Source organism: Dermacentor albipictus, chromosome 7 (assembly GCF_038994185.2).
Source record: "Dermacentor albipictus isolate Rhodes 1998 colony chromosome 7, USDA_Dalb.pri_finalv2, whole genome shotgun sequence".
Taxonomy (NCBI): Eukaryota; Metazoa; Arthropoda; class Arachnida; order Ixodida; family Ixodidae; genus Dermacentor; species Dermacentor albipictus.
Genome location: NC_091827.1, coordinates 85,946,341 through 85,973,895, shown reverse-complemented (window position 1 = coordinate 85,973,895; position 27,555 = coordinate 85,946,341). Strand labels below are relative to the sequence as shown.

The following is a 27,555-nucleotide window of genomic DNA, read 5'->3' as shown; positions in this document are numbered from 1 at the left end:
AAACAAGCAAGGTCAACGACAATAGCAGAGAGTCACGATGAAGTTGTAGTGCTAGTAATAGACTCGGATGATGTTCAAACCAAATGGCAGCGCGGCAGGCGCTGCTGTGAAGCCACACCTACAAGCGAAATTTGCAAGCAACTAGCACCCTAAATTTACTATTCAATTTTTCAAATTTCTGGCACAGGTTACAAGCGCTAAAATACAGTAACAGGCTTTTTTAATTGTTATTGCTGGTCAAAAAAATTACCTAACACCGTATAAATGCTAGAAAAACCTACGATGCCAAGCAAAGCTTGGGCAAGGATCTTCAAGTAGTGCTGCTAGCAATATCGCCTTTGTGCACTACCTGGCTTACCATGCCTTTAAGGCTGGCCTATTGCAAGTCCAAGAGTGTAATTAAAGAAGTGAAAGAAGCAGCCCAAATTACTTTACAGAAAACTAGCAGGCATGTGCACATTTTTGTCCACCTCTTCTTTTTAACATGTTCTGTCCTTCAATACCAATCAGGCCTGTCTAACCACGTTGGACAAAGGACAGGCGGTGACACCGCCTTCAAAAATTATCGCACCAGGAATGGAGCTGGGCACACTGGGAGGGGGAGGGGGCGAGGGAGAGGCTACTCACCCTGGCTGGGTGAGAGGCGTCCCAGGCAAGTACGGCCACTTCACCTTCATGGCCGGGAAGCCGCAGCTTGGGAAACCCTGGAGTGCCCACCTGAACATGGTATGGGTGCCACAATGATTATTGTGTAATTCGCATTGTTGAGAATAATCACTAGTGAAAATATAGATACTAAACAATAAGTGTTAAAGGATCACAAAGCAAAGCTTTCTTTGTCTCTTCCTCTGAGCGGCGTTTATTGTAGTTCCCATGGCAGATATATTTGTCCATACATACGTATATACAGTAGAACCTTGTCAAACCGTACCCGCTCAAGCCGTAGTTTCTCATTAAATGTAGTTAAGACAAACCCCCTACTCGGTTACCCTTTAGTACCCGCTTAAGCCGTAGCAGTACATTGTGTATCTGCCAGTCATTGCGTACTATTCACGCGATGTGCTTGATCGCCGAGTCAGAGATGCCTGTGAGCGAAATGCTTAGCCACGGGTCCAATAATTGCGTGCGTGATGTGCTTGGTTGCGAATTCCGAAACAGCAAGTGACGAAAGGCTTAACCGCGCATTTGATGATTCTGCGCGCGAAGCTTGGTCGCAAAGTCTGCGTTGCCGACGCTCTGAATGCTTAGCGCCGGCACGCCCACAAACGGAGGGATAAGCCCGCTACTGTAATGCCTGCGTAGTGTCAGTTTTGACACTCTTCGAGATTACGGAGAGTGGAGACTGTTCAGAGCTTGCGATGTGCAAAGAGCCGAGCAGACAATGCGAGAGCCGCACCAATGGCGATCCGCGCTGGAGTCACGTGGAGGGCATGGCCAATCGCAGACCCCAGCATGACCTTCAATCGTTTGTTTTTTCTGCGGTTGTTTCTCTACGGAGGAGATAGCTGAAGCGTCAAATTTGAAGACGGAGAAATGCGCTTTCCAATGAGACCAAGATGGCAGCGCTCGGTTACACCGTTCCACAGATATCGTGTCTTCAAAAAACACTGCTCTTTCGTGATTTCCGCGTAATTTTCACCACCCTGGCTGATGACATTTTTAGAGCACTTTTACGTGGTTTTTCAGGGATTAAATTTTTACAGAAAAAGACTTAGAAAAACTAAAAATTCAATTTTCAAAAAATAAAATTTTTTTTTACCATTTCTCGTGATGCGAAAGCCACATCCCCCCTTAAAAACTCACCTGCCAAATGTACGCTGCCGAGTCCGAAGAGCCACTGGCCAGGTAACGGCCATCGCAGCTCAGGGCCAGCTTGACAAAGAAGCTCTTTATGCTGTGTCCACAGTAGGTCCTCACTGTGTAGATGGCAAAAAAAGCCCGGCAAACACTCAATTACTGTACTCCATTTTATCAATAGTAGGCCACATTACAAAGGCTAGAGGGAGACATTTGTCCCTGCTAGCATCAGCAACCACAAAATACCGTAAAAACCGGAATATAGGTCGAACTTTTTTTCAAAAGACCATCGCGAAAAGTCGACTCTCGACTTATATACCGGACATTGGCGGAAAAACTACGGAAGTCTTGCAACAATGGGCGGATAAAGTAAACAGCCGCCTTCGCCATGGCCATCAGCAGCAGCGCGGCGTCTATGGCGGCGTGACGACGCTGTGGCACCAGCATTTTGCGTTTCCATTGTCGTATATTAATTAAAGGCTGCACTTTCATTTTGTTTCAAATTGAGCGGGAGCGGAAGCCAACGTCAGTTCACCGTTGCCTTCAAGAAAAAGGCGATTGAGTACGCGGAAGCCCACGGCAACCTGGCGGCACAGCGTGAACTTGAAGTATCCGAAAAGAGCATTCGGTAGTGGCGGCGGCAAAAGCAACGTATTGCAACTTGCAGCAACCAAATGAAAATGTCATTTCGTGCCGGATCGCAGCGGACTGCAGAACTGAAAGGCAAGGATGCGGAGTCCGTCCGCGAGCTGCGTGTAAGATCGCTGCCTGTAACTGCCGAATGCATCCGTTTGAAAGCGGTAGAGATCGCACGCGCCTATGGACTGGGCAGCGAGAAGCACTCGTCATCCGACTCTGATCAAAGGCGTTGCTCTGATTCGGAGTAGCGCTTGCGCACTTTGTGCCCTTCTGTGTACTGTACACCCGACGAATTTTTAACAGTATCGCGCGACCATCGACCCGCGTGTTTGTCAGCACCTTATCATCACGGCACAGAGTGGCAAAATAGCGAAAGTAAGGGCATGTGTACACATGCGCGTATCTCGTTTGTTTCGCTGCTCAGCGCCATTAATATGGTGTTTACAAGCACGCGTGTCGATGGTTGCGTGATACCGCTAAAAACTTGGCACAGGTGCACTTGCGAGCAGCATTTAAATAAATACTGTCACCATTGTGCAACCCCCTGAGTCGCATTTGTTTCAAGGTAAGGGTGTCATGTCTTTCGGTACTTTTGCCATTGAAAAAGATTTTTTTTTCATTTTGAGAATTCGTTAGTTGGGGGATCGACCTATATTCCGGTCCGACCTATAGTCCGATTTTTACGGTAGGTACATGTGTAAGATGCAGGCATTCATCATGTGACTCAATGTTAAGCCTCGTGCGTTCATGTCGCAATATGTGGACACCCTTTTTTACAAAGGCATCGCATATCTGAAAATTATTTACCACCAAACAAGCAGAGCGATGTGTCTGCAACCAGCAACCGCCCTGCACTGCTTGACCTTGCAACCTAAATATGGCGTCACATACGGCCTTGGCGTTTAGGCCTAATCAGTGCTGCTTGGCCAGGTATCGGTGCCTGTGAAGCTGAGAAACCATATTCCCGGTGAAAGCGAGCACAGGAAACAACTTGAATGGCACGCTCTTCACGACTGCCGTATTTTTTAACAACACCGTGCTCGACGATCATGTCAGAAAATTTAAGCCAGACACCTTACGCTGTCTATAACTTCCGAGCACCGTTTATGGATTTATGTTTGAAGAATTGGCCATGTCAGAGAAATAAGTTGGCGACTATAAATGAATCAGCCTTTGGCTTATCTTGGCTATGAGCTAGCGATGCGACTTGCTCACTGAAACCAGAACCGCAGATTACTCGGTTTTAAACATACATTAGTTTGTTTCGAACACTTAGAAAACTTCAAATACCAAAGCTCTGGCGAAAATGGATACTGAATAGCACTTTATTCTACAGAATATTTGCACAAGGCTAATTTACTAATACCGCTGAAATAGTTTATCTCTATAGTGTCCCTTTAACAATAAATCACACTGTACACATGTTCGTACCAATAACACATCTGGACCTTTGCTTTCACTAGGCTTGTGCATATACAGTAGACTATCTTTAATTCAAGTACAGTTGATTCAATCCAAACCGAAATTCCAGGCAGGCATGTTCAGAGTTTCGTTATTTCGATCCTAAAATTGCCAGTTGCCAAATGACTCAAACATGACCAGCCAGCATGCACGCATCTGACCCCTATGGTGACCCCATATAGCAACCCCTTTATGGCAGTGTCTGTCTCTGCAGAGCTTAGAACATCGTGGATGTGTTGGACATATGTCATCTCCCCTTGCAAACGCCTACTTACACCCCACCCTAGGAAGATATTGCTACGGAATAGTATTACGTACTTATAGTACGTAATAATAATAATAATAATTATAGTACTACGAAGAGGCGAGCAGTAAGAAGACGACGACGATTGGAGGCTAGCGCGGGCTGTTGCCTCTTGGCCAAGTGCGGCATATTACGTTGTAAATATACTTGTATATGGCTTTTCATCTGCGTCTTTTTACGTAACATATCTGGTGGAGGTGGACGTTCCCTGTACCTCGTCACGGAGCTTCGCAGTGGACGGTACGCACTGGACGGTACGCAGTGGACGGTAAGCGCAGCGCACTGTATTTGCTTTAAACTAAAAAAAGTTGATATTCGCATGAGCATAGTTCTTATGCGCTACACAGCCTCAAAAATTGACTCAGTGACAGGGAGGTCGACACCGCTTAGAAAACGGGGCTGCAAAAATAAGTTCGACAAGCGGACAAATGCTAGTTTCTCGCACATGGCTCGCCGACTCGCAGGATGAGGTTCGGTCAGCAAAACGAAGACAGCGCGCAACATACAGGGTTCAGACGTGTTGCTGGCCAGCAGGTCAAACTCGTAGATGTTGTGGTCTGTGCAGTTGAGAAAGGCGCGCCTTCTGGACTGGTCCAGCACCATGCTGGTGTAGCCTGGAAATGTGCAGACGACGAGTCAAACACGGTTTTCAAACCAAGAGTGCTGCAATGCATTCTCTCGCACCGGCTGAAAAAAATGCTCAATTGGAAGCAAACAAGTACTGCAGCTTTGTGTTAAAGCTGAATACCAAATAGTTGATTGATTTTTCTTTGAAGTACCCCGTGTTTATTTATTTATAATAAATTCAAGGGCACTGGTAGTGTACGTATTACATGAACGGAGGTGGCGATGTGGTGATACAAACCGTTCATGAAGAAAGGTATAATTCGACAGCAGTTCTACCAAAGCAGCGATCAGTTATCAAGGCGATGTAGCTGGGTAGATTGCTACAGTCCTAGGCTGTCTTCAATCACGAGTAATGTGAACTGTTGCATACTATTCATAGGCAAGCTTTGTGGCAATCAAGCCAAAGCTATGAAACTAAAGTTGACACATGGTATAGTGCCGATAGAAACAGTCTTTTCGTTTTGTTTGTGTTTTAAATTAAATTACAGGGTTTGCATGCCAAAACCACTATCTGATTATGAGGCATGCCGCAGTGGGGGATTCCAGAAATTTCGACCACTCGGGGTTCTTTAACGTGCACCTTAAGGAAGTACACGGGTGTTTTCGCATTTCGTCCCCATCGAAATGCGGCTGCCGTGGACAGTGTATGCGTTTTCTAACATGTAAAAAAAAAAAGAAATGCGTTTTTTTTTTACTTGTAGCATGAAACATTTTATATTCACTCTGGCATATAAGTTCAACTTAGATACGACATCTACGACACACCATGGATCTTCTTAAAGCGAAGCTTTCTCTGCCTTTTTCTTCGACTTTCTCACTGCTGCTGTCTGGCATGCCAAATCAGGGGCTGGTTCAGAACGCGTATATACACGGAAGCAGCGTGGCAGAAAAGAAAAGACGCGAGGAACTCGTTGGGACCGCACCGCGTCGAATGTGCACAATGCCCTCTGGAGCTCCCAGGTCGTTGCCACATTAGCCTCTCGACAGCTGTCATTATCCGTGACCCCCTGCAGGCGCTTACCTTTCTAACGAAGTGCAAATCAAGAGGGAAGCTAGAGGGAATGTAAGAGAGGAGGCAGAGAAAAGGTAGAACCAACGCAGTCGCGAAACGATTGAATAACAGCCTTGCCACTCTTCGCTCGCAGTAAAGCACACCGCAGGGTCTAGGCGACACAATGGAAGTGGTCGCACGTCAAATCGACACTACTGTGCCCGCCGCGGTAGCTTTGTGGCTATGGCATTGTTCGAGGTTGCGGATTTGATCCCGGCCAACGCAGCCGCATTTCGACGGGGGCAATAAAAAACGCTCACGCGCTTTGATTTAGGAACACCACGGTGCCAAAATTAATCCGGAGTGTGCCACTGTGGCCTGCCTCACAATCTAATTGTGGTTTTGGCACATACAGTCCCATAATCCAATTAAAGTTTAATGCTTTTGCCACGATGCAATGTGCCAATATGACGCAATGACAATGCTCAACCCTCTCCGACGTTATGAAACATGGCACACAACAACGTCTCAAGCAAACACCTCCTCCTTTGTGTACTATGCAAACAAACAGCAGTGGTGCACGCAAGGTAATGTTTCACATCAACTCACCACTCTTGTGTTGAACAAAGCATTGAAGAAATTAAACATTCGCCCACTGCCAATTATCGTCAAAGCGAACAGCACAGAAAGCTTCACTTACATCGATTCCCACAGTGTGTGGGACCTGCATAGAACCAGTGCAACATTCTGAGTGCTCCTTAAGACTATGGATAAGTGTGGAACTTTCTGAAACCCTGATGTCTTTCCCATTTGTTCAGTGCATCAACTTTCAAGCTACACTTCCGTAAAGGACTGTAAGGACCTTCATGCTAGCCTCTCGTGGGGTCTACTGTATTGCTGCCCTCTGTACGACTGTCCTTAAGGAAATCAACCTACAAGTGCAAGCTGACAGTAACAGCACTGAAGGAGCACTTGCCGTGAATGGCCTTGCTCCGCCCTGCATAGGGAAAGGCTCTGACTGGCCGGGGGTCGTTCTTGAAGAGCTGGTAGTTCTTCCGCAAGTCCCACACCTTCACTTCCCTGCAAGGAAGTCGAGAGCAAGTGCAACGCTTGTTCACTACACCCAGACAAACTGGTGAGGGTGCTGGTGAGAAACGACCAATCAGTTTTGACACCTCTACAGAGCAGCACTAAAGCTGAAAACTGACTCTCGCACCAGAGGATGCGAGTGGCTGCGGGGAGGTTTTATAGACAGTGGGCAACGTTATAAAGCCATGCATCTCGTTTGCTCGTTCAACAAGTAAGGCTCGTCAAATGGCACATATCCGCAGTCATTCCTGCAATGTCAGTTTTAGAAAAGGCTAGTCACATAAGAATTACTCAAGGTACACCTACCTATTGTTCGCTGCGCACGTAACCAAGTAGTGCTCGTCGCGGAACGCACAGGCAGTCACGCTGCAGGGTGTTCTAAGCTGCAACAACCAGAAACAGGAGGCAGACACGCAGTGAGCAAATTGCAAAGGGTTCCCAAACTTTCTGGCTCGGAAGAATCCTGTCAGCCGTCACCAGAGTGCCGCAGAACCCCAATGCTAGCACGTGAATTGATATCAAAATTAAATTGCGGGGTTTTCAACATCACAAAGCAGCGCACACGGACACCATAGTGAGGCTCTAGATTAATTTTGGGCCCTCGAGTCCCTTAATCATCAGCAGCAGCCTGTATTTATGTCCACTGCAGGACGAAGGCCTGTCCTAGCGATCTCCAATTACCCCTCTCTTATGCTAGCCAATTCCAAGTTGCACCCGGAAATTTCCCAATTTCGTCCACCCAGCTCATTTCCTGCCACCCTTGACTGCGCTTCCATTGCCTTGGCACCTATTCTGTAACTCTAACGGTCCACCAGTTATCGGCCCTATGTGTTAAATGGCCTGCCCAGCTGCATATCCATCTAAGAACAGATGGATAGCCATCATGTCCATCAGCTCCCTCTAAGAACACAAGCATTTTTGCATTCCACACCTATCAGAATGTGGCCACGGCAGCAGGGATTAGAAACCCGCTGCCCCTTGCTCTGCAGCCAAACACTATGGCTGCCACTGATACACCACAGCAGGTATTGTGCATGAACTTACCACACACACAGTTCAAGCTACTAATACCAAGTGCTGGACAGTTCTTCACACTATCTCCCTGTCTCTCGACTAACCAGGTTAAGTTCCGCCCTCCTTTTCCACACCCCTCTCTCACTCATGCCATCAGTTTCTGGCATCTAGTGGAACATACGTCATCCCAGCGTCTGGTTCCAAGTGGGAGGGACATTGTCTGCAGTCTGCTACTGATGCGTACAGGCGCAAGTGTGCAACAGCAGTGAAAACAAAAATAAGGATGCGGGATAGCCCGAAGCACAAGCCATTGAAACGAAACTGGTGTGAACGATGCAGCGGGGAACGGCGGCGCACGTGAAAGGCTGGCGACACTTGGCGGTTAAGTTAAAGCAAGAGATGCCACTGGGAAGTCCACAATATTTATCCTCATCAGCGCTAATAAATGAATGGCCCGATGCCGTCCTGCTCATACGCATTGTACGCCAAGTTGTCGAGCACTCACCACCTTCCGGCCAATGACGTTTCTACTCTTGCTGGGCAAGGGTCCGGCAGCCGTGCAGTGTACCCTGGGGATGGTCACCTCTGTAAGGAACATGCAATGCATACCGTTAGCCCTCCTTACAACGAAATCAGCAGAAAAAGAAATGCAATAAGCGCCGATAGATTGTTCAACATTACTGACTGGGTTCAACATCCCGAATAAACAACACTACGAGGGAAGCTGTAGTGCAGGCGTTTGTAGTATTAACATCGAAGGGCCGCTCACCAGGTTCGGGCATTGCAAACAGACAAGCGCGATGCACGGATCCCTCTCTGACAATCACGTCTGCAAGGTATCAAAATGGCTCCACAGAAAAAAAAAAAGAATAATTAACAATGGAGAATAACGTGTGCTCTTCGATCCAGTATGAGAGTAGTACAGGAATGAACGTCACTTGCAGACACTATAGTCAAGGCAAAGGGAGACAGTGCTTATCTTGGAAATAAAGCTGGCCTTCTAGCAGCATGGCAATTCAACCGTTAATTTTTCGATGTCTTATCTAATAGCAAACGAATTCGAAAGATTCTTAAAGTACTAGATTTACAGGAATCTAGCATGCAACACTTCTTAAAAAAAAAAGAAAGAAAAAAAATAGTTTAAAAAAGTTTGCATGCATGTTTCAATCGGATACGGAACTGTTCGCAACAGCCTACCGCCAGAGCTGTCAGACGCAGCAACACTGTTATCATGATACGGTGGAAGAGCATGTGTTAAAAAATTTATTAATTAAAATTTTTTTCTGGAGTTCTACATGCCAAAAACACACTTTTATTATGAGGCACGCACTAGTGAGGGACTGGATTAATTCCGCCCACCTGGGTTTCCTAAATGTACACCCAGTGCACGGTACAAAGGCGTTCTTGCATTTCACACCTATCGAAATGCGGCTGCCGCGGCATGGATTCGATCTTGCGCCCTCATGCTTAGTAGCACAACAAAGAGAATGTTTTCTTGAAGGATGCTGTGAAATCATTCTGCACTAGACTACGATCAGCTTCAAGGATAGTATAATTCTCGCAACATTTTGTATGACATGGCACCGAATGTGTCGGCAAGTACATTCGCCAGCATTTTCCGGTTCTGTGCCAAGACTCACAGGTGCATACTTCAACGAGTCTGATGCAGAGTCTCGTAAAATCTTGCGAAAGTGATAGTGGCCCAGTTACACTTTGATACAATGAACTTCAATACAATGAAATTCTCTATATAACAAGGTATACAACTTTCCACAACTTTTTGTTCATGGAACATTATGTACAGTAAAACCTTTTTCATGTTCTCAGAAAAAAAAAAATGCAAGAAAACAAATGCTTACCGAGAAAATGTATGATCCAAATTAAGCAAGGATGAAAACTTTTTTAAGAATTCTTTGTTGATTTTGATTAAACTTGCCGAGTTTATGTACATGTATTTAATTGTGCTAGTTTTAAACATACATCCAGTTTTCTTGCAGAGTAAATAACTTTCCAGAAATTGAAGAAATTCAGTGTTATTCCATAATTTGCTAGAGGTGAGCTATCTACCAAACTATACATGGCATAATAAATATCGACATACGAAAATGATGTGGAACAAAGAGTGGAAATAAGCAAGTGTGGTGTAACTGAATTTTATATCAAATGAGAACATTTCAAACTTCAGTGACAGAAATCCATCGAACTGCATAAAAAAAAAACATTTCTTAAATCTTTTCTAATAAATACAAGAACGTTACTTCATATATTTGCACTCTACATAGCTTTGCCTTTCCAGAACAAAAAATAATTACAGTGCTAGCACAAGTCGAAGCAGAGATAATGCACCTCCAATACGGCATCACCATCAAAACTGGTTTTGAGAAAGCAACAAAAAGCATTTCACAACTGATATATTGAAAGAAAGTTTGAAAAAAAATGGCACCAAAGGCCATCAGTAGGCACTAGGTATAATTCATGGCCGCTTGGCCGTTGCCGGTCAACGACATAGCATGCACTGCGAGTACGCTCACGTCAAAAGGATAACATGTTCTCGGGCCCTCGATTCCCCGTGAGCTACATCCCAACACATCGCCGCAGATCTCGTAAACCACAGTCAGTTTAGTAGCAAGACGGTAATCCAGATCACTCCGCACCAGCTAAGCAGAACCAGAGCAGATTAGGTGAGAGAACAAACGCGGGTAAATGACATCTTAGTTGAAGTCAAGAAAAAGAAATGGGCATGGGCTGGACATGTAATGAGGAGGGAAGATAACCGATGGACATTAAGGGTTACGAACTGGATTCCAAGGGAACGGAAGCGTAGCAGGGGGCGGCAGAAGTTAGGTGGGCGGATGAGATTAAGAAGTTTGCAGGGACAACATGGCCACAATTAGTACATGACCGGGGTAGTTGGAGAAGTATGGGAGAGGCCTTTGCCCTGCAGTGGGCGTAACCAGGCTGATGATGATGATGATTGCGAAGAAGCTTACGAGGCTGGGCGGCTACTGATAGCGCGCGCCTCGCGCTTTCTCTGTTTGCATGGAATTTAGCGGCTAGAAAACATTTCATACCATCGCAGTCTGCAGCAGGGAGCCAGGGTGTGTTTGGGTTATCGACAATTAGAAGTGTGCAGTAAACTTCCATCGACACCATGCGCTGTGGAACAGATAGGTGAAGATGCTTACGCTATAGCGTGCGATAGCTGTGAATCTGGGACGCGATTTGCTGGTACTGGAATATGAAACACAGTATGACGGCATTTACATGCGAGATGGGTGGGCGAGTATTGCAGTGAAGCTGCCGCAGTGGGTGGCTAGTTCTCGATTGCGCAGATTTCGCACACTCTCTTGTTTACGTGGGATCTAGCAGCCAGAAAATGTATCACACAATCACAGTTCGGCAATGCACTGAACAATGGTGCCGAAAGATAGTGTTTTCTGGGAAAGTATGAACCGGTAGAAGATAAGCCTAACTCTATTGGGTCATTTTGTGGCCCTCGAGGTGGTGCCAAGAAGGCGTCCGAGCTAGCGGACATGTCCGAAAAATCGCTCATTGGCTGTAGTCATGCAAAAATGAAGCTGTCTCTGAAAGCGAAGATACGAGAATACGGCGCACCTTTCCACTTGTAGAATAAAGTCACTTATTTTTGGCCGAAACCAGTATTTTGGACTCCCATTTATACGGATGTTTTGGTGGTACCCGTCGAGTCCTAATTATTGGTTGGTGACTGTATGTGAATATAGCTAGATGCCCCCTGTCGACCATACGAACAAGATGGACTTTCAGAAGTACCTGAGAGCAGTCGAAGACGACCGTCTGAAGGTGCCATTAAAAAGCGAGCGCTACATCAGAAACCAATGACCAGGAACGGAATACAGAAAAACGAGCAGTTAATACATAACAGCAGGCACACACAGCCAACTAAACTGCAGTAAGTACAACTGGCCCATCAAACTCTGCAATGCCGCAAACCATTTCTGCATGGGAGAGACTCACGAGGTTCGGAGCAGCGAGTGTCCCAGACCATCACGGAACCATCTCGGGATCCCGATGCAAACACATCTGCAGGTAGACAGGCAAGGACAAACAGATTAGCCACTTGGCAATCATTTGGAACATCACGTAGCACTGCGGTACTACATCATTTAAAATTACCAGGAAGCAATGTCGTTGGGCAGCTCCTGGACGACTTAAAACAAATGGCTCATACTTCATTTCATACTTAGCAGGCAATGTCGCCAAAGCTACGCAAGTAGTTGCGGCCATAGAAGTCTCGCTGTTGCACAGTGCAGCTGCTTTTGATCTTTAACACTGCATATCAGAGAACTTCATATATTACAACTACGACTTGTGGAGGTATAGTTACATCAAATTATGCATTAGTTGTACAGCCATGCGAATATTCGAATTTCCCAACAGTGGTTTTAAATACTGTGCCATTCGCTAAAAAAAAAAAAGACCCAGAAAGAGAGAGAGAGAAAATGTAATTATATACGTTTAGGCAAGCAATGAGTGATTCAACATGCTGAGCTTCGCTGCAATACAGGCGTGCTAAGCGGTGCAGCATATCTGCCGTGCAGTGGTGAAGCCTATCAAGAGTGGAAAGGGACACTGTACATGTTCCTTATACATGTGCACACACGCCATCTCCGGTCCCAGTATGAACAGAAAGATGTCTGATGAATGCAACCAAGATGTCTAATCAGAATAAAAAGCACTGGCACAGCACTATTTTCGGTTTACACTTCCTCTAGCCATTGCAATACAGTCAAACCTACCTATAACAATATTCAGGTGCCACGAAAATTTCATTGTTATAACTGGGTTGCATGAAAAAAATCAAAATAGGGGGATGGCCGAGCTGTTGTGAGAAAACTATGTAGGCGGGGAGGCAAGCGCCCCTCCCCATTACCCCCTCCCGTGCCCTACTGCGTCATCGCTGCTGTCACTATCCGATGCAAGCACTTTCGCAACGATCACCTCATTGGGCAGCCTGCCCTACCGCGTCATCGCTATCCGATGCAAGCACTGATGCAAGAGCGCCAGTTCGAGGCGGCGAGATAATGAAAATGGTGGCGGCGGTGGCTTTGATTAATGCGATCTGGGACTTGCGCTCACGGCAGAAAGTCCAGAAAATCGGACAGCGAAGGGTTCTTGCATCAGGAATTACAGATGTTCTTATACACCGACTCTATGTTGTAGGTGATGGTACTGCGAGCTGTACGAATTATCGGGCGTCCGGAAAGCCGGTCGTTGACTGTACACTGGCAACTCCTCCAGCCGATGACACAGCGTCACGATTCCACTCTGTTACTCGAGCCAGCAATATTGTGACTTTCATTCTCTTTAAAAAAGATTACACCCAATTTTCCCTGATATAAGCACAGACTTCCTGAGTATTTCCAGACTTCAAATTCCCTGAGAATTCCCAGTTTTCCCGGTTGGTAGCCACCCTGAGCACTATTCCCAACATTCATTTGTTAAATATTCATGAATGGCACCCCAAGTTTCACTGGCCGGTGCTGCTAGCAGGCCCAAATAAGCAAGCAAGACTGAAAAGTCAGGCTCTGGAAAATCGCTGAATGGCTATATTTGCATGCTGTTGCGACTAGTGTTGCCCTAAATAGCGCGAATAGAGGACTGTAAAATTATTGGCATCAATGCGACAATCGTAAGCAACGGCGAAATTGTAAAAGTTGGCGGGCATAAAGAAATTGTTAAGTCACAGTGTAGCTCACCAGACTGCCCCGGAAGAAAGCACACACATTTGACGCTGCCCGTGTGTGCTTTGAACCTCGACACTTCCGTCTGGTGGTCAAGGTCCCAGAGAGTAATGGACAGGTCTCCACCTGCTGTTGCAAGATGCCGCCGCCCAGGCCTCGTGCACAGGTCAAAGATTGCGTTCTCATCTGCCTGAAACGCTACAAGAACGAAAAAGAGGATTACAATTATTGAGTGGTTTAATGAACTCAGCATAGCAGTGTCTCAGTCCTACCAGAATGTGGCCAACCCCAGAGTAAGAGGCCAAACCTTTCGCCCTTTTTTTTTTATGGCAAATGAAGTTCTGCATAAATTGGAAAGATGGAAAAAGGGTAATGAAGAAAAGAAATTGAACTGTAGCACAAAGCTACAAAGGCAACCATTATGAGCTTTTTCAGAAAGAAAGCTCTGAAGCTGAAGAAAAATTGATCTTTGTCCTCCTGCATATCAGTCGTGCACAAGCCAGCAAGGTGAAAAAAGTTTTGCGAAACGGAAGAACTACCGTATTTACTAGATTCTAACGTGCCCTTATTTGTAAAGCGCACCCGTTTTACGTGACCAAAAAAAGAAAGAAAAATCGCCCTCGCTTGTAATGTGCACCCGTTTGCCGTGACTTAAAAACCAAAAATTACTTTACAGTAGTGCGCACCTTATTCTTTCATACAGAAATACAACTTTCTCTCATTTGGAAAAAACTGAAGATTTACTCCCAATGCACTAAAGTTGCGACAAATAAAGAAAGTTGCAGTTTCACCCGAAAGACGAAACATCAATTACGATAGCAAATTAGTAGACAGCTATAGGAAAAGTAAGGATAGCAGTTTTATCGGCCACGTAAACGTTTAAACATTCGCTTACTAACTAAATTAACAAGCATCGTGTCACACACGCACGAGCAAACAAGCACTCAATGACTGCGGCAACTCTTTAAAAAAATGTTGGAGTGAGGAAGAGCGGTAGCAGGAGAGAGGGAATTGACCTTTGAGCGGCCTCTCGCTTCGACGCGAAATAGGTGACGAGACCACAGCGCGGTGCGCGTAGATGCGTAGACTCTTGTCTCTGTTGCAGATCGCTTTCAAGATAGGGGCCGCACCGTACGTAGCAGCAGCCGCTGTTTGCACTCCCTGCTCCCCTCCTGTTTGCAGCAGTCCCACACGCAAGCTTTCGGGAACTACGAACGCCCGTGATGCGGCCCAATTTTTGCCCGTCCTCGCACACGTGATCGCTTTCCTTTTAGTAGTGGCATCGTGATGAACTCGGCATGTCATTGCAGTTGGCACTTCTATGCTGATGGAACAAACGCAGAAAACGGGAAGCCGGACAGTGCACTAACCTAAGCCAAAGGAAGCATTGCCTAAGCACGCGTACTGCAGCACACGGAGGAAGCTACAGCAGCTAGGCTCGAAGCGCGTGCAAGGCGGCCATTTTGAAATGCCGATGGCGATATGGCAACGCAGAGTTATGGGCGTACTCGATACTAACGCGCAATTCTTGGACCAGTTTTATCGGAAAAATGTGCGCGTTAGATTAGAGTAACTACGGTAATCCATTTTAAAGGGCCCCTCACCAGGCCCCATAGCAAATTTTGGTTACACGCTGAAAGTTGTTACATGCCCTCTAAGGAGCGTTCCACTGCAAAGTTTTTTCAGGTCGGCGCATTAATCGCCGAGATAGAAATATTTCAGTGCGGCAAACCCATGATTTCAGGAGGCGAGCTCCACTGCATCGGGCCCCACCCTAATTTTTTTCTCCTTGCCTGCCCCCCCCCCCCCCTTTTGCTGCGCTGCGCACGAGCTGTGCACAAGCACACATGACTAGCGGTGTAATTCAGTGCTACACGAATACTGAGGCAGAGCAAGCGGGTCGCAGAGCATGATCGCACGCTGCAACACAGTAGAAAATGGCATAGTTTCTATACCTGCGCACGTGACTGCACGACCGTGGGAACAAGCAGACGAAGCGGAAGAACATCTCTCTTGCTCTGGTTCAATGTAAAACAAGAAACATGCAGACCTTCCGTTTTGTGCATTTTATTATTTCTATAAACTTCAATTCGTCAACTGAAGCAACAGATCACACAAATACCAGATGGTGCCTTGAATAATTCTCGAAGTCACGCGTCACCACGAGCGACGTCACACTGCAGACCCGAGTATGTAGGCACACGGACGTGAGTATGTCACTGTCCGGCTTGGAGCGTGCGGCCACGAGGAGAACGGAAAATGGCATTCAGATTGAAATTTCAGACCTTTCCACAGCATGTAGCGATGTAATTCTTTTCGAACACCATCGTTGGCGCACACTGCATGCTCCGCGCTTGTCAGCTCAAAATGACCAGACCTGGTGAGGGGCCCTTTAAGGGATGCACCTAGCTGCCAAGGAATTCGATACGAGTTTCGTGCTATGTACCATCAGGTGGATGACACTTTCTCCCTTTCAAAAAACTTCACTTGATACTCTGCAGCAGAATGGTACAGGCAATGAGTCAGTCAAGGAGAATGATTGATTCACTAATAGGGTTCAAGTGGACACTAAAGAGAAAAATTGTTTAAGCTGTGTTAGTAAATTGCCTTTCCACAACACCAAAACAGCCACTCTTACCACGAGGAGACGTTTGAAAAGCCAAAAATGAGGGGTGGCGACACAAATTTGCAGTTTCCACACCAGCTGACCTCGACGTCGTGAATTCCGATGCCGTCTGCTCAGGCCTGGTTAGAATTTTTGTCGGTAAAAACGAATTACACTGTATTCTAAAAGAGCCAAAGACCAGACTTGAAAAGTTTCAAAGAACTGTTACTAAACCACAAGGGCCTGAAATGTGAAAAAATCCGTGACATCAAACTGACGTACCTGACCCAGGGTTTCGGCACGAAATTTAAAAATGAAACTTTCACTCTCATTTTCTTTTCTAATAAACAAGCTGTCTCGAAACGAACGCATCTAGAGTTCTTCACGAGCACTTTACCAATCTAAACTGAACCAGTAGAGAGTTTTAGTATAGCGTAAAATCCTTGCGTTAGCGTTAGCGTGCGACGCAACGCTAACGCAAAGAAATAATAATAATAATATTTGGGGTTTTACGTGCCAAAACCACTTTCTGATTATGAGGCACGCCGTAGTGGAGGACTCCGGAAATTTTGACCACCTGGAGTTCTTTAACGTGCACCTAAATCTAAGCACACGGGTGTTTTCGCATTTCGCCCCCATCGAAATGCGGCCGCCGTGAACGCAAAGAAAGACTGCACTGCGCGGCACAAGGTAGTGTTTTAGAATAGCGGAATGGAGAAAAGCGTTAACGTTAACGCAAACAAATACAGCGCCATCTAGATGTAAAGACACAAAGTACTGGAAAGCCAAATCCACACGAAATGTCGAGCTTATCCAATGCCGAAACCGCAAGTGTGTCCCTAAGTCAAGCTTATCGAAAGCCACAGTCGCTGCGTTAATTACGCATGTAGGTGTTTGGTTTGAGCGTTGTTTTGTCGAGAGTCGCGAAACATACCGATTAATCTTGGCATGCTGCGATCGAGTGTTCTGTGGGACCCATATTACGTGTCCTTTATAAGTTGGGATGACATAGACACCTTCATGCTTCGGGAATGAGAGCGACCGCGCAGGTTCTACGTGTCCTCAAGATCCACTCAACGTCGAAGCTATACCGGAGGGGACGTTTCGCCGGCAATTTCTCTTCCAGAAAGCGGATTTCCCACTTCTTTCCAATTTTTTGCAACGGACGCCTGCCTTGACGTCCATCCGAATGGGTTCAAGGCGAAAACCTCCTTCACGAGGTTCATATCGTTGTCGTTGGTAAAACGCACACGCATTGTGACCACAGCAGCGACCACAATACTGTGTTTTGCCGCGGAAAACATGACATGCATCGGTTCCACATGCGGCTTTACACCAAGCGAACGAGCGAAATACACTTCGGCGCCATCTCGAGGCGGATACAGCAAACACATTTAGCAAACCCATAGAGTTGTTCTACTAACTCTAGGAGCAAACCCTCTCGTTAAGCCTACTGCGCTGCTAATCGAGAACGTATATCGTAAACAACGCCCATTTGTCACCTGTGCACCGCTGCCGAAGCATCATCACACAAATCTAAGGCGAACACGAGCATTAGTGGGGAAGGATAGAGCCAAGCAGTGCAGGCAGACGGCTCGATAGATCCGAAGCGGGCTGCTCTCACTTCGACTGGCGCCGCCATCTTGCCGTACGTAAGGCTCCCCTTGCGTGCGTTAGCGTTCAACGCTAAATCCTGAAAATAGCGTACGTACGTAAGAGCTCCAGCAGCGTTTACGTATAGCGCATGCGCAGTGTGGTGCACGCAACGCTAACGCTAACGCTAACTCTTTGCGTTTGCTGCTTTACGCTATACTAAAACTCTCTAGTGTCTCACTTAAGTCTCTTTAACCTCCCAAAGCAACGCCTGGGATGCGAGAGATCACGATGTCGAGAAACCCGGATTGATTCTGACCACCCACAGTTGCACCCAAGCGACACATTCATATGCATGCAGGACACATTCTTGGAAGACCTTGTTTTGGGTCCTTGGCCTCTCCCGAGATGTCACTACACTAGCAGTGCGGGCCGTGGTCCAATTTCTGGATGAAGCAGGACTAAACTCGAAACAGTCATTCCAATATACCGCTCTGTTGACCAGTAGCTGTTGATCGCACTCCCAGAGCTGCCAACCTTAAGGTTTGAAAAACACTCAGCGACTAAACATTGCCTTAGTACTTAAGGTGCAGACCATTTGTTAGAATAATTCACAGTTCTAGTTTTGCAAGAACGCCATAAACAGGCACACTCTTCTATACTCATAGCTAGAATGTGTTGCCGTTATACATGGGTTCAGTGGAGCGAGTGGTGTTGCCAAGGGTTTGCGGTCAGAATAATCAAGCAAGTCTGTAACATGTGGCTCTGAAAATCGGTTGGCAACTGTATTTGCCTTTTTTAAAAAATCTATCCTGCCCTAATAGCTGCATGCAAATAAAATCATAAAACCAATACTGCCTATACGACAATCGCAAACAAGGAACCCAGGCATTTCACAACAAAATAAAAAGTTGGTATTCGTGCCACCCATAGAGTTTCATACAATAATTACTCAAGGGAACTGTGGCGCTAGTGTCTACGGGAGCTGCAATGGGAGCGATCGTACCAGCATGGGAATTATGGGAAGTACATGGATTTGCCTAAACTTCGTCCTTCTGGCTTCAAGCAGCTTTGCGACTTTGTAAACGTCATTTTCGACAACGTACTGTGTAATAAGTAATTAAATAAACATTATTAAAATTGTCCAACGGCAGGATTTGCACACAGGGCCGTTAGCACAGAAGCCGGATATTGAATCCATTAAGCCACGAATGCACATATCGCATGCACGCCTTTATGAATTTATTGCGGACATGCCAGTGCATTGAGACGCTTGGCACGTTTCAATTTGGCAACTTCGACAAGCTCAATCGTTACAATTAGTAGCGATTGTGCATGTTCGCGGTGTCCTCTGCACTTCGAAGGGCACTTCGGATTTGGCACAGCTCTTCCGCCACTGTGAAACAGACGGCACTCACAGGTCTCCAAGGCAAGGCGGTTGCCAGGCTGACGGGTCCGCAACATGTGCACTGTGCCATCCTCGTCGGCCACTGCCAGGAGGTCGCGGAGGTCTGGCTCTGCAGGAGGTACGAACCAGACAAGCATCAGGACGGCAGCAATAGTGCCGCGGAAAATAAAAGCAGTTAACGCTAAACGGAAGCTACGGCACAGGAGAGATGCGAGATGTGCCGCAATGGCCACGATCGGCGCTGGTTAACACCCCCAGAGTTAAGATCTTGCCCACACACATAAAATGGCCAAGAATGCAGATGAGAGAACGGATTCCGCCATGGCACAATTGCTTGTGCAACACACGCGTAATGCGGAGATTACGTTTTCAGTTCCCCCCCCCCCCCAAACATTGTTTTTTCATCCACTTTCATTTCCTATTAGCTTGTCACATGCTCTCGAGTATTTTTTTCTTTCACTTTCCCGTCTTCTGCTAACACCAGCAATCGCTGTTTCAGGTGGAGGATTTGCTTCAATTAAAAACTGCAAATAATTCGTTCATATCAGCTTTCCCTGACTTCATCAATTGTTGGCTTCACATGGGTGTGTCCTCTGCACTTCGAAGGGTATTCGAACCCCACCCCCCAAAAGCTGGGCACTATTAATTCCCCTTCTTCTAGTTAAGAAGTAACAGGCAACATGAGTTCAATCAAGAGTACAAGAGGCACGCAGAACACTCCATTCGCGGGGCAGTGTTGGCGACTTACTGAGAAAGTCACTAAATTTAGTGAGTATTCTTCCGCATTTCCCAAAAAGTATAAGAGAAAGACAGCAAAGCGAGTCAAACTTGCCACTCAGTATAACAGTGGATTCCTGTTCATTCTACCCTTGCAGGATCACAAGACTTGGTCGAAATATCTGAAAGGTTGAATTACAAACTCCAGCAAAATGAACAAATACGAATCGTTTTATTACTTGAAGTAGTTTTCTTTTTTCTTGCTTTCATGGCGCCACTCAACCAGCACGAGGCAAATAGTGCGGACATGTTTAAGCACTGGCTCAGTGTGACATGCCACAAGACAATCGGCTACAGACTGACTCATGGACAGAAAAAGCGACGGTAGCTAAAATAAAAACAAATTGATATAGAACAGCACGCCAAGGGAAGTGGGGGCATCGCCTGCTGAATTTAGGTTTTCAAGCTTACAGTAACTGCTGCGCGTTTGGGGTGCTGCGCGTCTGAGGGGGGTACCGTGTTGTGTCATCACGACACAGTATCCTCCTAAAAACAAGACCGAAACTAGCTGTTAAAAAAAAAAAAAAGCTGAAAGCAAAAAAATGAAGCTATCGAATTATTAATGGTGCTATGAGGCTTGTCACCATTTCTTCTAGGGTTTAGAGGCCTAGGACTTTCATATAACCCAACAAATGAACAGTCGAAAATATCATGTCAGTACCCCCCCCTTAAGCAATAACTTATAAGTCAAATGATCCGAGGCCGAATTCATGGGAGTCACCTGTACCTTGTCGTACATAGCTGTTCTAAAACGTTTTGCTTTAAACTAACACCGAGGAAAACGTGGGACATTTTCCGGGTGCACCCTTACTTGCGGATACCTTGCCTTTCTAGCTTTCACTGCCACTGAGTCACATGCAAGTATATTGCTGTACCAACAGCTATGCCTTTTATGTTTCCTTGCAACTGTTCGAGTGCAGAAATTCAAAAGTGGGCAATTTGGTCTTCATTTTCTAAACAACCACTTGACTCTTTTTTTCCAAATGAATAGCAATAAACTTTTGAAATAATACTCTAGCATTCTACACTGATCTACAGTTACATTACAATTTTTTTACAGTTGACATAGATAGGACATTTCAAATCGGCAGACGACGGTCGCCCTGTCCCACCATTGCCAGGAACACCATGGTGGCACCACAAGGGTTCAGAAATTTCGAAAGTGTGGTAGGCTTCCACAGCACGCAGTCATTTAACATGCTTTATTCATGTAAAAAGCTTCCTTAGCGTCCGCTGTTGGAAGAAGCACTGCTTCGCCCGAGCCGTTGATGAGGCAGTGGTGGAAAGCATTTCGCAGGACTGCAACAAATATTGCTTGTGCATGCAATGTAGTATGTGCCGCCACGACTAGCACACCGAAGTCCACTTTATCCACTGCTTGCATGTTTCGCTTAATTCCTGATGTGTACCTCTCTTTACAAAGTAATTTCCAGGCCTCTGTGTCACCGAACACTTCTTAATTGCTCTTCCGTTCTGGAATTCAGCAGTCCATCATTAGAGAAACAAACAACAAGCACAAAGTGAGGGTCATACCTGAAAAGTAGGTGCACGCAAGCGGAGAAACTTCTTCACCCTGCGAAGAACCGGCGCAAGGTCTCACACAAGCACTTCGACAGTACACACAAAGCATATTCCATAACAGAGGCTTTATGTAAAGTTTGCTTTTCTCCATAATGCAAAGGAGCTAATTGCCAAGCCTATACAACCTGACTGTTCGCAGTCTTAAACACGGCAAACAATATTCTTCTCGCAAAAAAAGAAATGTAATCTGCGGAAGCTCATAAGGTAATGGGCGGCGGTAACGCAAGTTCGGAGTGACACCATCGCACAGACGACGCAAATAAAATTGCGGGCATACAAGTGCTCTGGTAGATCGGGCGCGAAATTACGAACATAACCAAACTGCGTAAAACAGCTACAGTTGCGTCTGCTTGAGTGTTCGATATGCTTAGCACAAAAGTACCTAATTCAACAAATTTTGCAAGGTGCCCGAGCCTCTTACAATGACGCCGAGAAAAGGCGTGGAGCGCGAACATCGATCAAGGCCTACAGTTTGGGCGCGCATTTACCTAAAAGGCACTGTCGGCAATTGTAAAATAAGGAACAGGAGGGAAGAGCTTGAGAATACGTCCCAAAAATGAATAAAAGTCACTTACGTCGTTTCGCATGACGTATTCGCTTGCATCCCGGCTGTGGAGATTCTTGAGGACGGAATAGGTCAGCGCGGCCGCCCGCCCGTCGTTCACTGCAATTAAGGTTGAACACGATAGAAAACAACACAGACTCAAACAAGCAACATTATTCGTTGGCTCTGCGCATTGCATACACTACAGCTAAGGCTCCGTAACGAATCAAATGTTGCAAATGTTGCAGAAGACGCGAGGCGATTGTTTAGTTTGGAGCGGCGATGGTGATGCAAATATAGGCAGTTCGCGCCAAATAAAAAACAAAGAAATCGCATAAACACAGCGACGTCGAGGCCTTAACAAATTTAACACAACCCCATTAGAAGAGCGTAAGCTTTGATTTGAAGTTTTCGCTTTACGCATCCGACGGTTACGTAAGGTGCCGTAAACGGCTGCTATTAAATGGCCAGACATGTCGGATCGCGCCCAAGCGTTTTGATAACAAGCGCGGCTTCAACTTACCAGACATACGAAAGTGCTCGTTCCCCCGAAGCAGATTTAGCATGCTGGGACCCATCGTCGTCCCTCCTGACAGTTACGACTCAGAGTGAAACTTTTAAGCAACAAATTTTAACCCGCATCGAACTTCAACACTTGTTAAACGGCCGTTCGGGTACCCACCGACTTTTCGCGCAAAAAACAATTCAGGCGGGCTTTCGGCAGATGACGGTCACGTGTACACGTACGTACGCACCTGTGGCGCATTTATTGCATTATAAATACATTATGAAATACGTACTGCATAACGGTAGTGCTTACAATAATATAATACTTTTATACATTTATGTGTAATAATTATTTTGTTATAATTAAACGCATTATTTGTTCTGCCGGGTGGTTATACTGCGGGCTAGTTTGCCGAAGCTTTGTGTAAGTTGCGGGCGTGTGACCGGTGACCAGTTTTAGTAGTTTCCATTGATACGATTTAATTTAATTAAAGCACGATGAAAGCGCCGACGCCGATTGCATCCTCAATGGGCGGTACTGGTGACAGGGCGAGCTATAAGGACAAGGATAAGCCGTCGCAAGTACGCCACAGCAACATCACCGCTGCCAAAGGTATTTGTGTGGGCACACGTGCCTTAGGCCTACACTCGGTGCCTCATCGCTGACACATGCGAACTCGGGGTGCAGTTTCGAGTCTCTGCAAGGCGAACTAGTGCTCCGGGAAGCCCAGGCGAGCACCCTTGGTGGTGAAGCGAAATAAAACAAACTTTGGAACTTTTACGATTTAGTTTTGCTTTGGTCCTTCGCTTTGCATTGGCATCGAACTGGACAGGCTCTCCGGCGTTGCCCATATAAGGCAAAAAGAAAAAAAAAAGGAGCAGGTCTTCGGTTTTCATGTTATTCTGCCAGTTATCCGTGAACTGCGCGTCGCAGAAGGAGTTTAGTGCACTGTGTATTCATTTACCCGTGAACTGTTTTGGTTTCTAGTGAGCGAGCTCCCATAGCGAGTCGCCTTTGTGGTGCACCAATATTCACTGAGGTCACACAGGCACTTTCTATTGCAATCAAGTGTCCTGTCACCGGGCTACTAGATACAAAGGTGCCCATTCTAGTAACTCAGTGGAAGCGGAGGTTTTTTAAAGAATAAAGTTGGCAGCAGTGGCTAATGTAATCTCGATAACTAAACATGTCCTATATCGAATGAATGACAAAAACCAGGTGTACTGAGATCACCGATGATACGTGTACTGAGCGCATGTGTAAAGCTCCGCACGGGCCAACCTAAGCAGGTTTTGTTTTCTCAACATTTTCGGCCGTTGTCATAGCAAGCTACAGCTACTGAACAACGTGAGGTGGAGCAACGCCTCTCCCCGACAAAATAGTTTTCAGTGCTGTTTGTTGGCTTAGCACTTAGTATGCAAATGTCAAATTTAGGAGCACAGGCTCGAAAGGTGCATTCTTCAGGTGCACAGCTTGGCAGCCACCACGCCCGTGTGATGACACTTTGCCCAACGCCTTAGGACACATCTGAGTTTCGGCGATGACTTGAGCTGCAAGTGTTCTGACGTGCATGGTGGCACTTGCTAGGCGATGCTGCACTTGATCTAGTGAGATGAAATACGAGATATTGTAGAGCTAAGTTGGGAAGAGAGAGATCAGGAATGGAGTGTGCGATAACTCTAGGGGCGCTGCACTTTTTTCTGAGGCTAGGGCAGGCTTACTAAGTGTGCGTAATTATAAGAGGAGGCATACTCAAGAAGATGAGCCTGTGCGTGGCATGCAAGAAATTGTGCGGAGACAATGACGCACATCGTGTTGATATTTCGGGGTACATGTATGACAGAAGGGGATAAAAATGTCAGTCTGCATGTGGCAAATCAATTCTGCGGCAGCCTGCAAGGTCAGGTGAAGGCATGTTCACAAAAGGAAAAATTCTCGTCAGCTTGACTGAAGCGCAAAGCTGCAGAGGAAGCCCACACCTTCCCTCCCCCGGAAAAAAAAGCTTTGCAGTTGAAAAACATTTGTCCTGGTGTGGGATTTTAATCAGGGATCAACTCGTTTCAAGGCTGGGCACTCTGTCTGGGCTAACCAGGAGGCTAGCAGATTGCAGCGTGAGGGCCAATGAGTGGACAACTCGAAGCACAAATGTTGATCTCCACGAATCTCGCATGTTTAAAGTGTCAGAGGCTTGTGGAAGATTTGTGATGAACAAGCAGAGAAGAAAAAGAGACTGAGTGAAGAATAAAAAATAATGTAGCTCACAGGATGGCATAATCAAGTGTATATGTTGTGAAAATGTGGGCAATAACAAATATGGAGACATTACAGATGCATATAGTTGCATATGAACTTAAAAAGATACTGGTGAGGGGGGAAGAAATGTGCAGAAACCATCGACAGTTGTCAATGTAAACGAATTGCTGAATGATTTTAGAAAGGTACTTGTTTTATAAAAGGAGTGATGTGCTTGGCAACACATATTTAAGTGAGGATATCTAAGCTTAAATTTGTTGCGTGATTCCGTAGAGAACAGGATCTTTAGTGAGCACATTTGCAGCAGTATTATAGGTGGACAGAACTTGTGCCTGCAAGAGCTGCAATACTTGGCATTTGGTGATGGACACACCCTGTATTTCGGTTGCATGGGAGCACATGCACTTTGCATTAGCGGTGGAAGTCTACCACGAAAACAGGCGAAAGAGCCAAAGAAGGCTATTAAGTATTTGCTTTAACGAGGTGAGCTGTATTGATGAACTAAGCCCTTATCACGTCTAAGAGAGCCTGTACTTCAGCGCGAAAAGGCTTGGTAGGCCAGAAAAAGATAAACAATAAAGCCCCTTAAACTTCGTAAAGTAGTGCTACGCTTTGAAGAGTGCTGCCTCGCACGCGCTGGCCAAGGCCGACGCCGCGTTGCTATTGGCCTAATGGCATCGCGTGGACCCTGCTTCAGTGCCATTTTCGCTCGAGAAGTGGCGAGGAGCGCATGTTGGCACCGTTGCTACGGTCGATCGGTGTAGGTGGCGTCACGGTCGAGGAGGGAGCGTGAGAGGAGAAATGAGGAGGAGGTTGTCACTACTTTACGAAGTTTAAGGGGCCTTAAAAAACAAAACACTACTTGTGACGCCTCCTTTGATGGCTGCATAGATTTGGAGGCTTCTGCTTTGCCCAGTATAATTTTTTATCAATAAAATAACTGGTGTCTCATATTGCAGAAGAGCCCAACAACGAACTTGGCAAGTTTCAACAAAAAAAAAAAAGAAGCTTAATGTCTGCGACATCGCAGACATACTGGCACTGGGATCTTAATGTGAAATTTAACAAAAGAAATTCAAGTTCCTTGGCTTTCATATTGTCTTCTGGTAGTCAACTTCCTACCATTAAATTAATTAAAATGGAGTCCTGACGGGATGTTTTATCAGTCCTAATTTAGCATTTCTTGTTAGTGTTCCCCTAAATAGTATGCTGGAGTCTGGTGGCGCTTGCCAACACCCCAATTCAAAGGGCAATTCACTCGTAATCACCATCAGAAGGCCATGTTTTAACACGGGAGCCTTTCTGCTAGAGCACTAAAGTGGACTGGGCCTGTTCAGCAGTCCCTTGCATTTTGACAGGCCGGTTGCATCGAGCATTTCGATGTGCCTAGTTTTGCCAAACATTGCAATTTGAAGTAAATGTCCCGTTCCCCAACCTTACCAAGTTGGTATGGCCAAATGTCCTAACTTTGCTAATTTTTTTCCTGCTGGATGGCAATAGACCAGATACTCCTTTCTATAGTGCCTGACAGCTTGTTCGCCTTTTTTTTTGGTTCTGTTGCATTGTCAAAAAGGCAGTTTTGTTTTTTGTGATGGCTGTAGTTGTGTGTAGGCCGTAGCCATTCACAGCATCTGTATCTGTATTGGTAGCTATATGTTAGCCATGTAACTGCGCCACATGTTTCTTGTTGCAAGTCGCAACACAGTAGACGTTTAAAAAAAAATCAAATTAGTTGCAAGTATAGACTGGTGGCTCCTGCCCCTCCCCCCTTCTCATCCTTTCACCTACTCGAGAGTTCGCTACCTTAGTCATGCCGTCACTTCTGTAAAGGATACTGCACGGTGTGGTTAGCATCTGATGAGGCATTGCCCATGGTGCAAAAGGCCCTCCTTTCTTTAATTATAATCCTGTGTTTGCGTACCAGTGCTCCAGCATAGCTTGTCCTGTGCAACAGATTGGAACTCTCTCTGGTGTGTGTGGCTGGAGTGTGTGTAATTACTATAGCAATAACATTTGCAGTGCTGTGGTAGTTGGTAGAGTGGGCTAGAATTGAGTGAAGTGTTGAGAAGGCAGTTTAATGTAGGTCTTGCTCAGCATGCTATCCATCAAGTTACGAGCCGTGAAGTGCAACGTTCTTGGCAAGCAATACTTGTTGCTGGTTTTAGTTGGCAGTAATGTTTCATTCTCTAACGGGTACTGTGGGGCCATGAGATGATAAAACCTCTGAGCATAATTTGGGGCATTTCCCCTAATTATGGCAAACACTGCTCTACATTTCCAGCTGTTGCTGATGCTATACGCACAAGTTTGGGACCACGGGGCATGGACAAAATGGTTAGTACTGGTCTTATTTTCAACAGATTTAGAGCTAACAATGGTGGAAGTCATTAATTTGCATTGTTTTGTATGTGTGTGAGAACAGTAGACTGTTAGCATCTTTAGTGTATCATGGATCATCTATTGGCCATGTTAGAGATTTCTCTGTGGCAGCAAGAACACAGGTCTATGCTATGTCCTTGCAAAAAATTAAAATTGTGGAGAGAGCAAAAAATGATTTGCACGAATTTATGTCAATCTGAGTAACTGGTGCATCAAAGACAGCGACATTGTGTCAGCAAGTCCTCAGGCCCTTTAGAAGTCC

At 45.9% G+C, this 27,555-nt stretch overlaps 2 protein-coding genes across 3 annotated transcripts in view; one reads left to right on the top strand and one right to left on the bottom strand.

The window, feature by feature from the left end:
* Window positions 1–22,893, bottom strand: part of l(2)dtl (WD40 domain-containing protein denticleless) — a 42,918-nt gene extending 20,025 nt beyond the window's left edge. For both annotated transcript variants that reach the window (XR_010563682.2, XM_065428981.1), the window contains exons 1-12: window positions 22,677–22,893; window positions 22,185–22,273; window positions 21,562–21,601; window positions 19,262–19,360; window positions 13,661–13,843; window positions 11,919–11,984; window positions 8,428–8,507; window positions 7,215–7,291; window positions 6,796–6,899; window positions 4,708–4,815; window positions 1,804–1,916; window positions 628–717 (exon numbers count right to left, since the gene is read on the bottom strand). Coding sequence is in view for 1 of the 2 variants with exons in the window: in XM_065428981.1 (XP_065285053.1) it covers window positions 628–717; window positions 1,804–1,916; window positions 4,708–4,815; window positions 6,796–6,899; window positions 7,215–7,291; window positions 8,428–8,507; window positions 11,919–11,984; window positions 13,661–13,843; window positions 19,262–19,360; window positions 21,562–21,601; window positions 22,185–22,273; window positions 22,677–22,731 (1,104 nt within the window). In the remaining variant the exon portion in view is untranslated. The remainder of the gene's footprint in view (window positions 1–627; window positions 718–1,803; window positions 1,917–4,707; window positions 4,816–6,795; window positions 6,900–7,214; window positions 7,292–8,427; window positions 8,508–11,918; window positions 11,985–13,660; window positions 13,844–19,261; window positions 19,361–21,561; window positions 21,602–22,184; window positions 22,274–22,676) is intronic.
* A 165-nt stretch (window positions 22,894–23,058) lies between these two features.
* Window positions 23,059–27,555, top strand: part of CCT4 (chaperonin containing TCP1 subunit 4) — a 44,579-nt gene continuing 40,082 nt past the window's right edge. Inside the window, exons 1-2 of the mRNA XM_065428982.1 lie at window positions 23,059–23,273; window positions 27,196–27,248. Coding sequence (XP_065285054.1) covers window positions 23,159–23,273; window positions 27,196–27,248 — 168 coding nt within the window. The 5' untranslated portion in view covers window positions 23,059–23,158. The remainder of the gene's footprint in view (window positions 23,274–27,195; window positions 27,249–27,555) is intronic.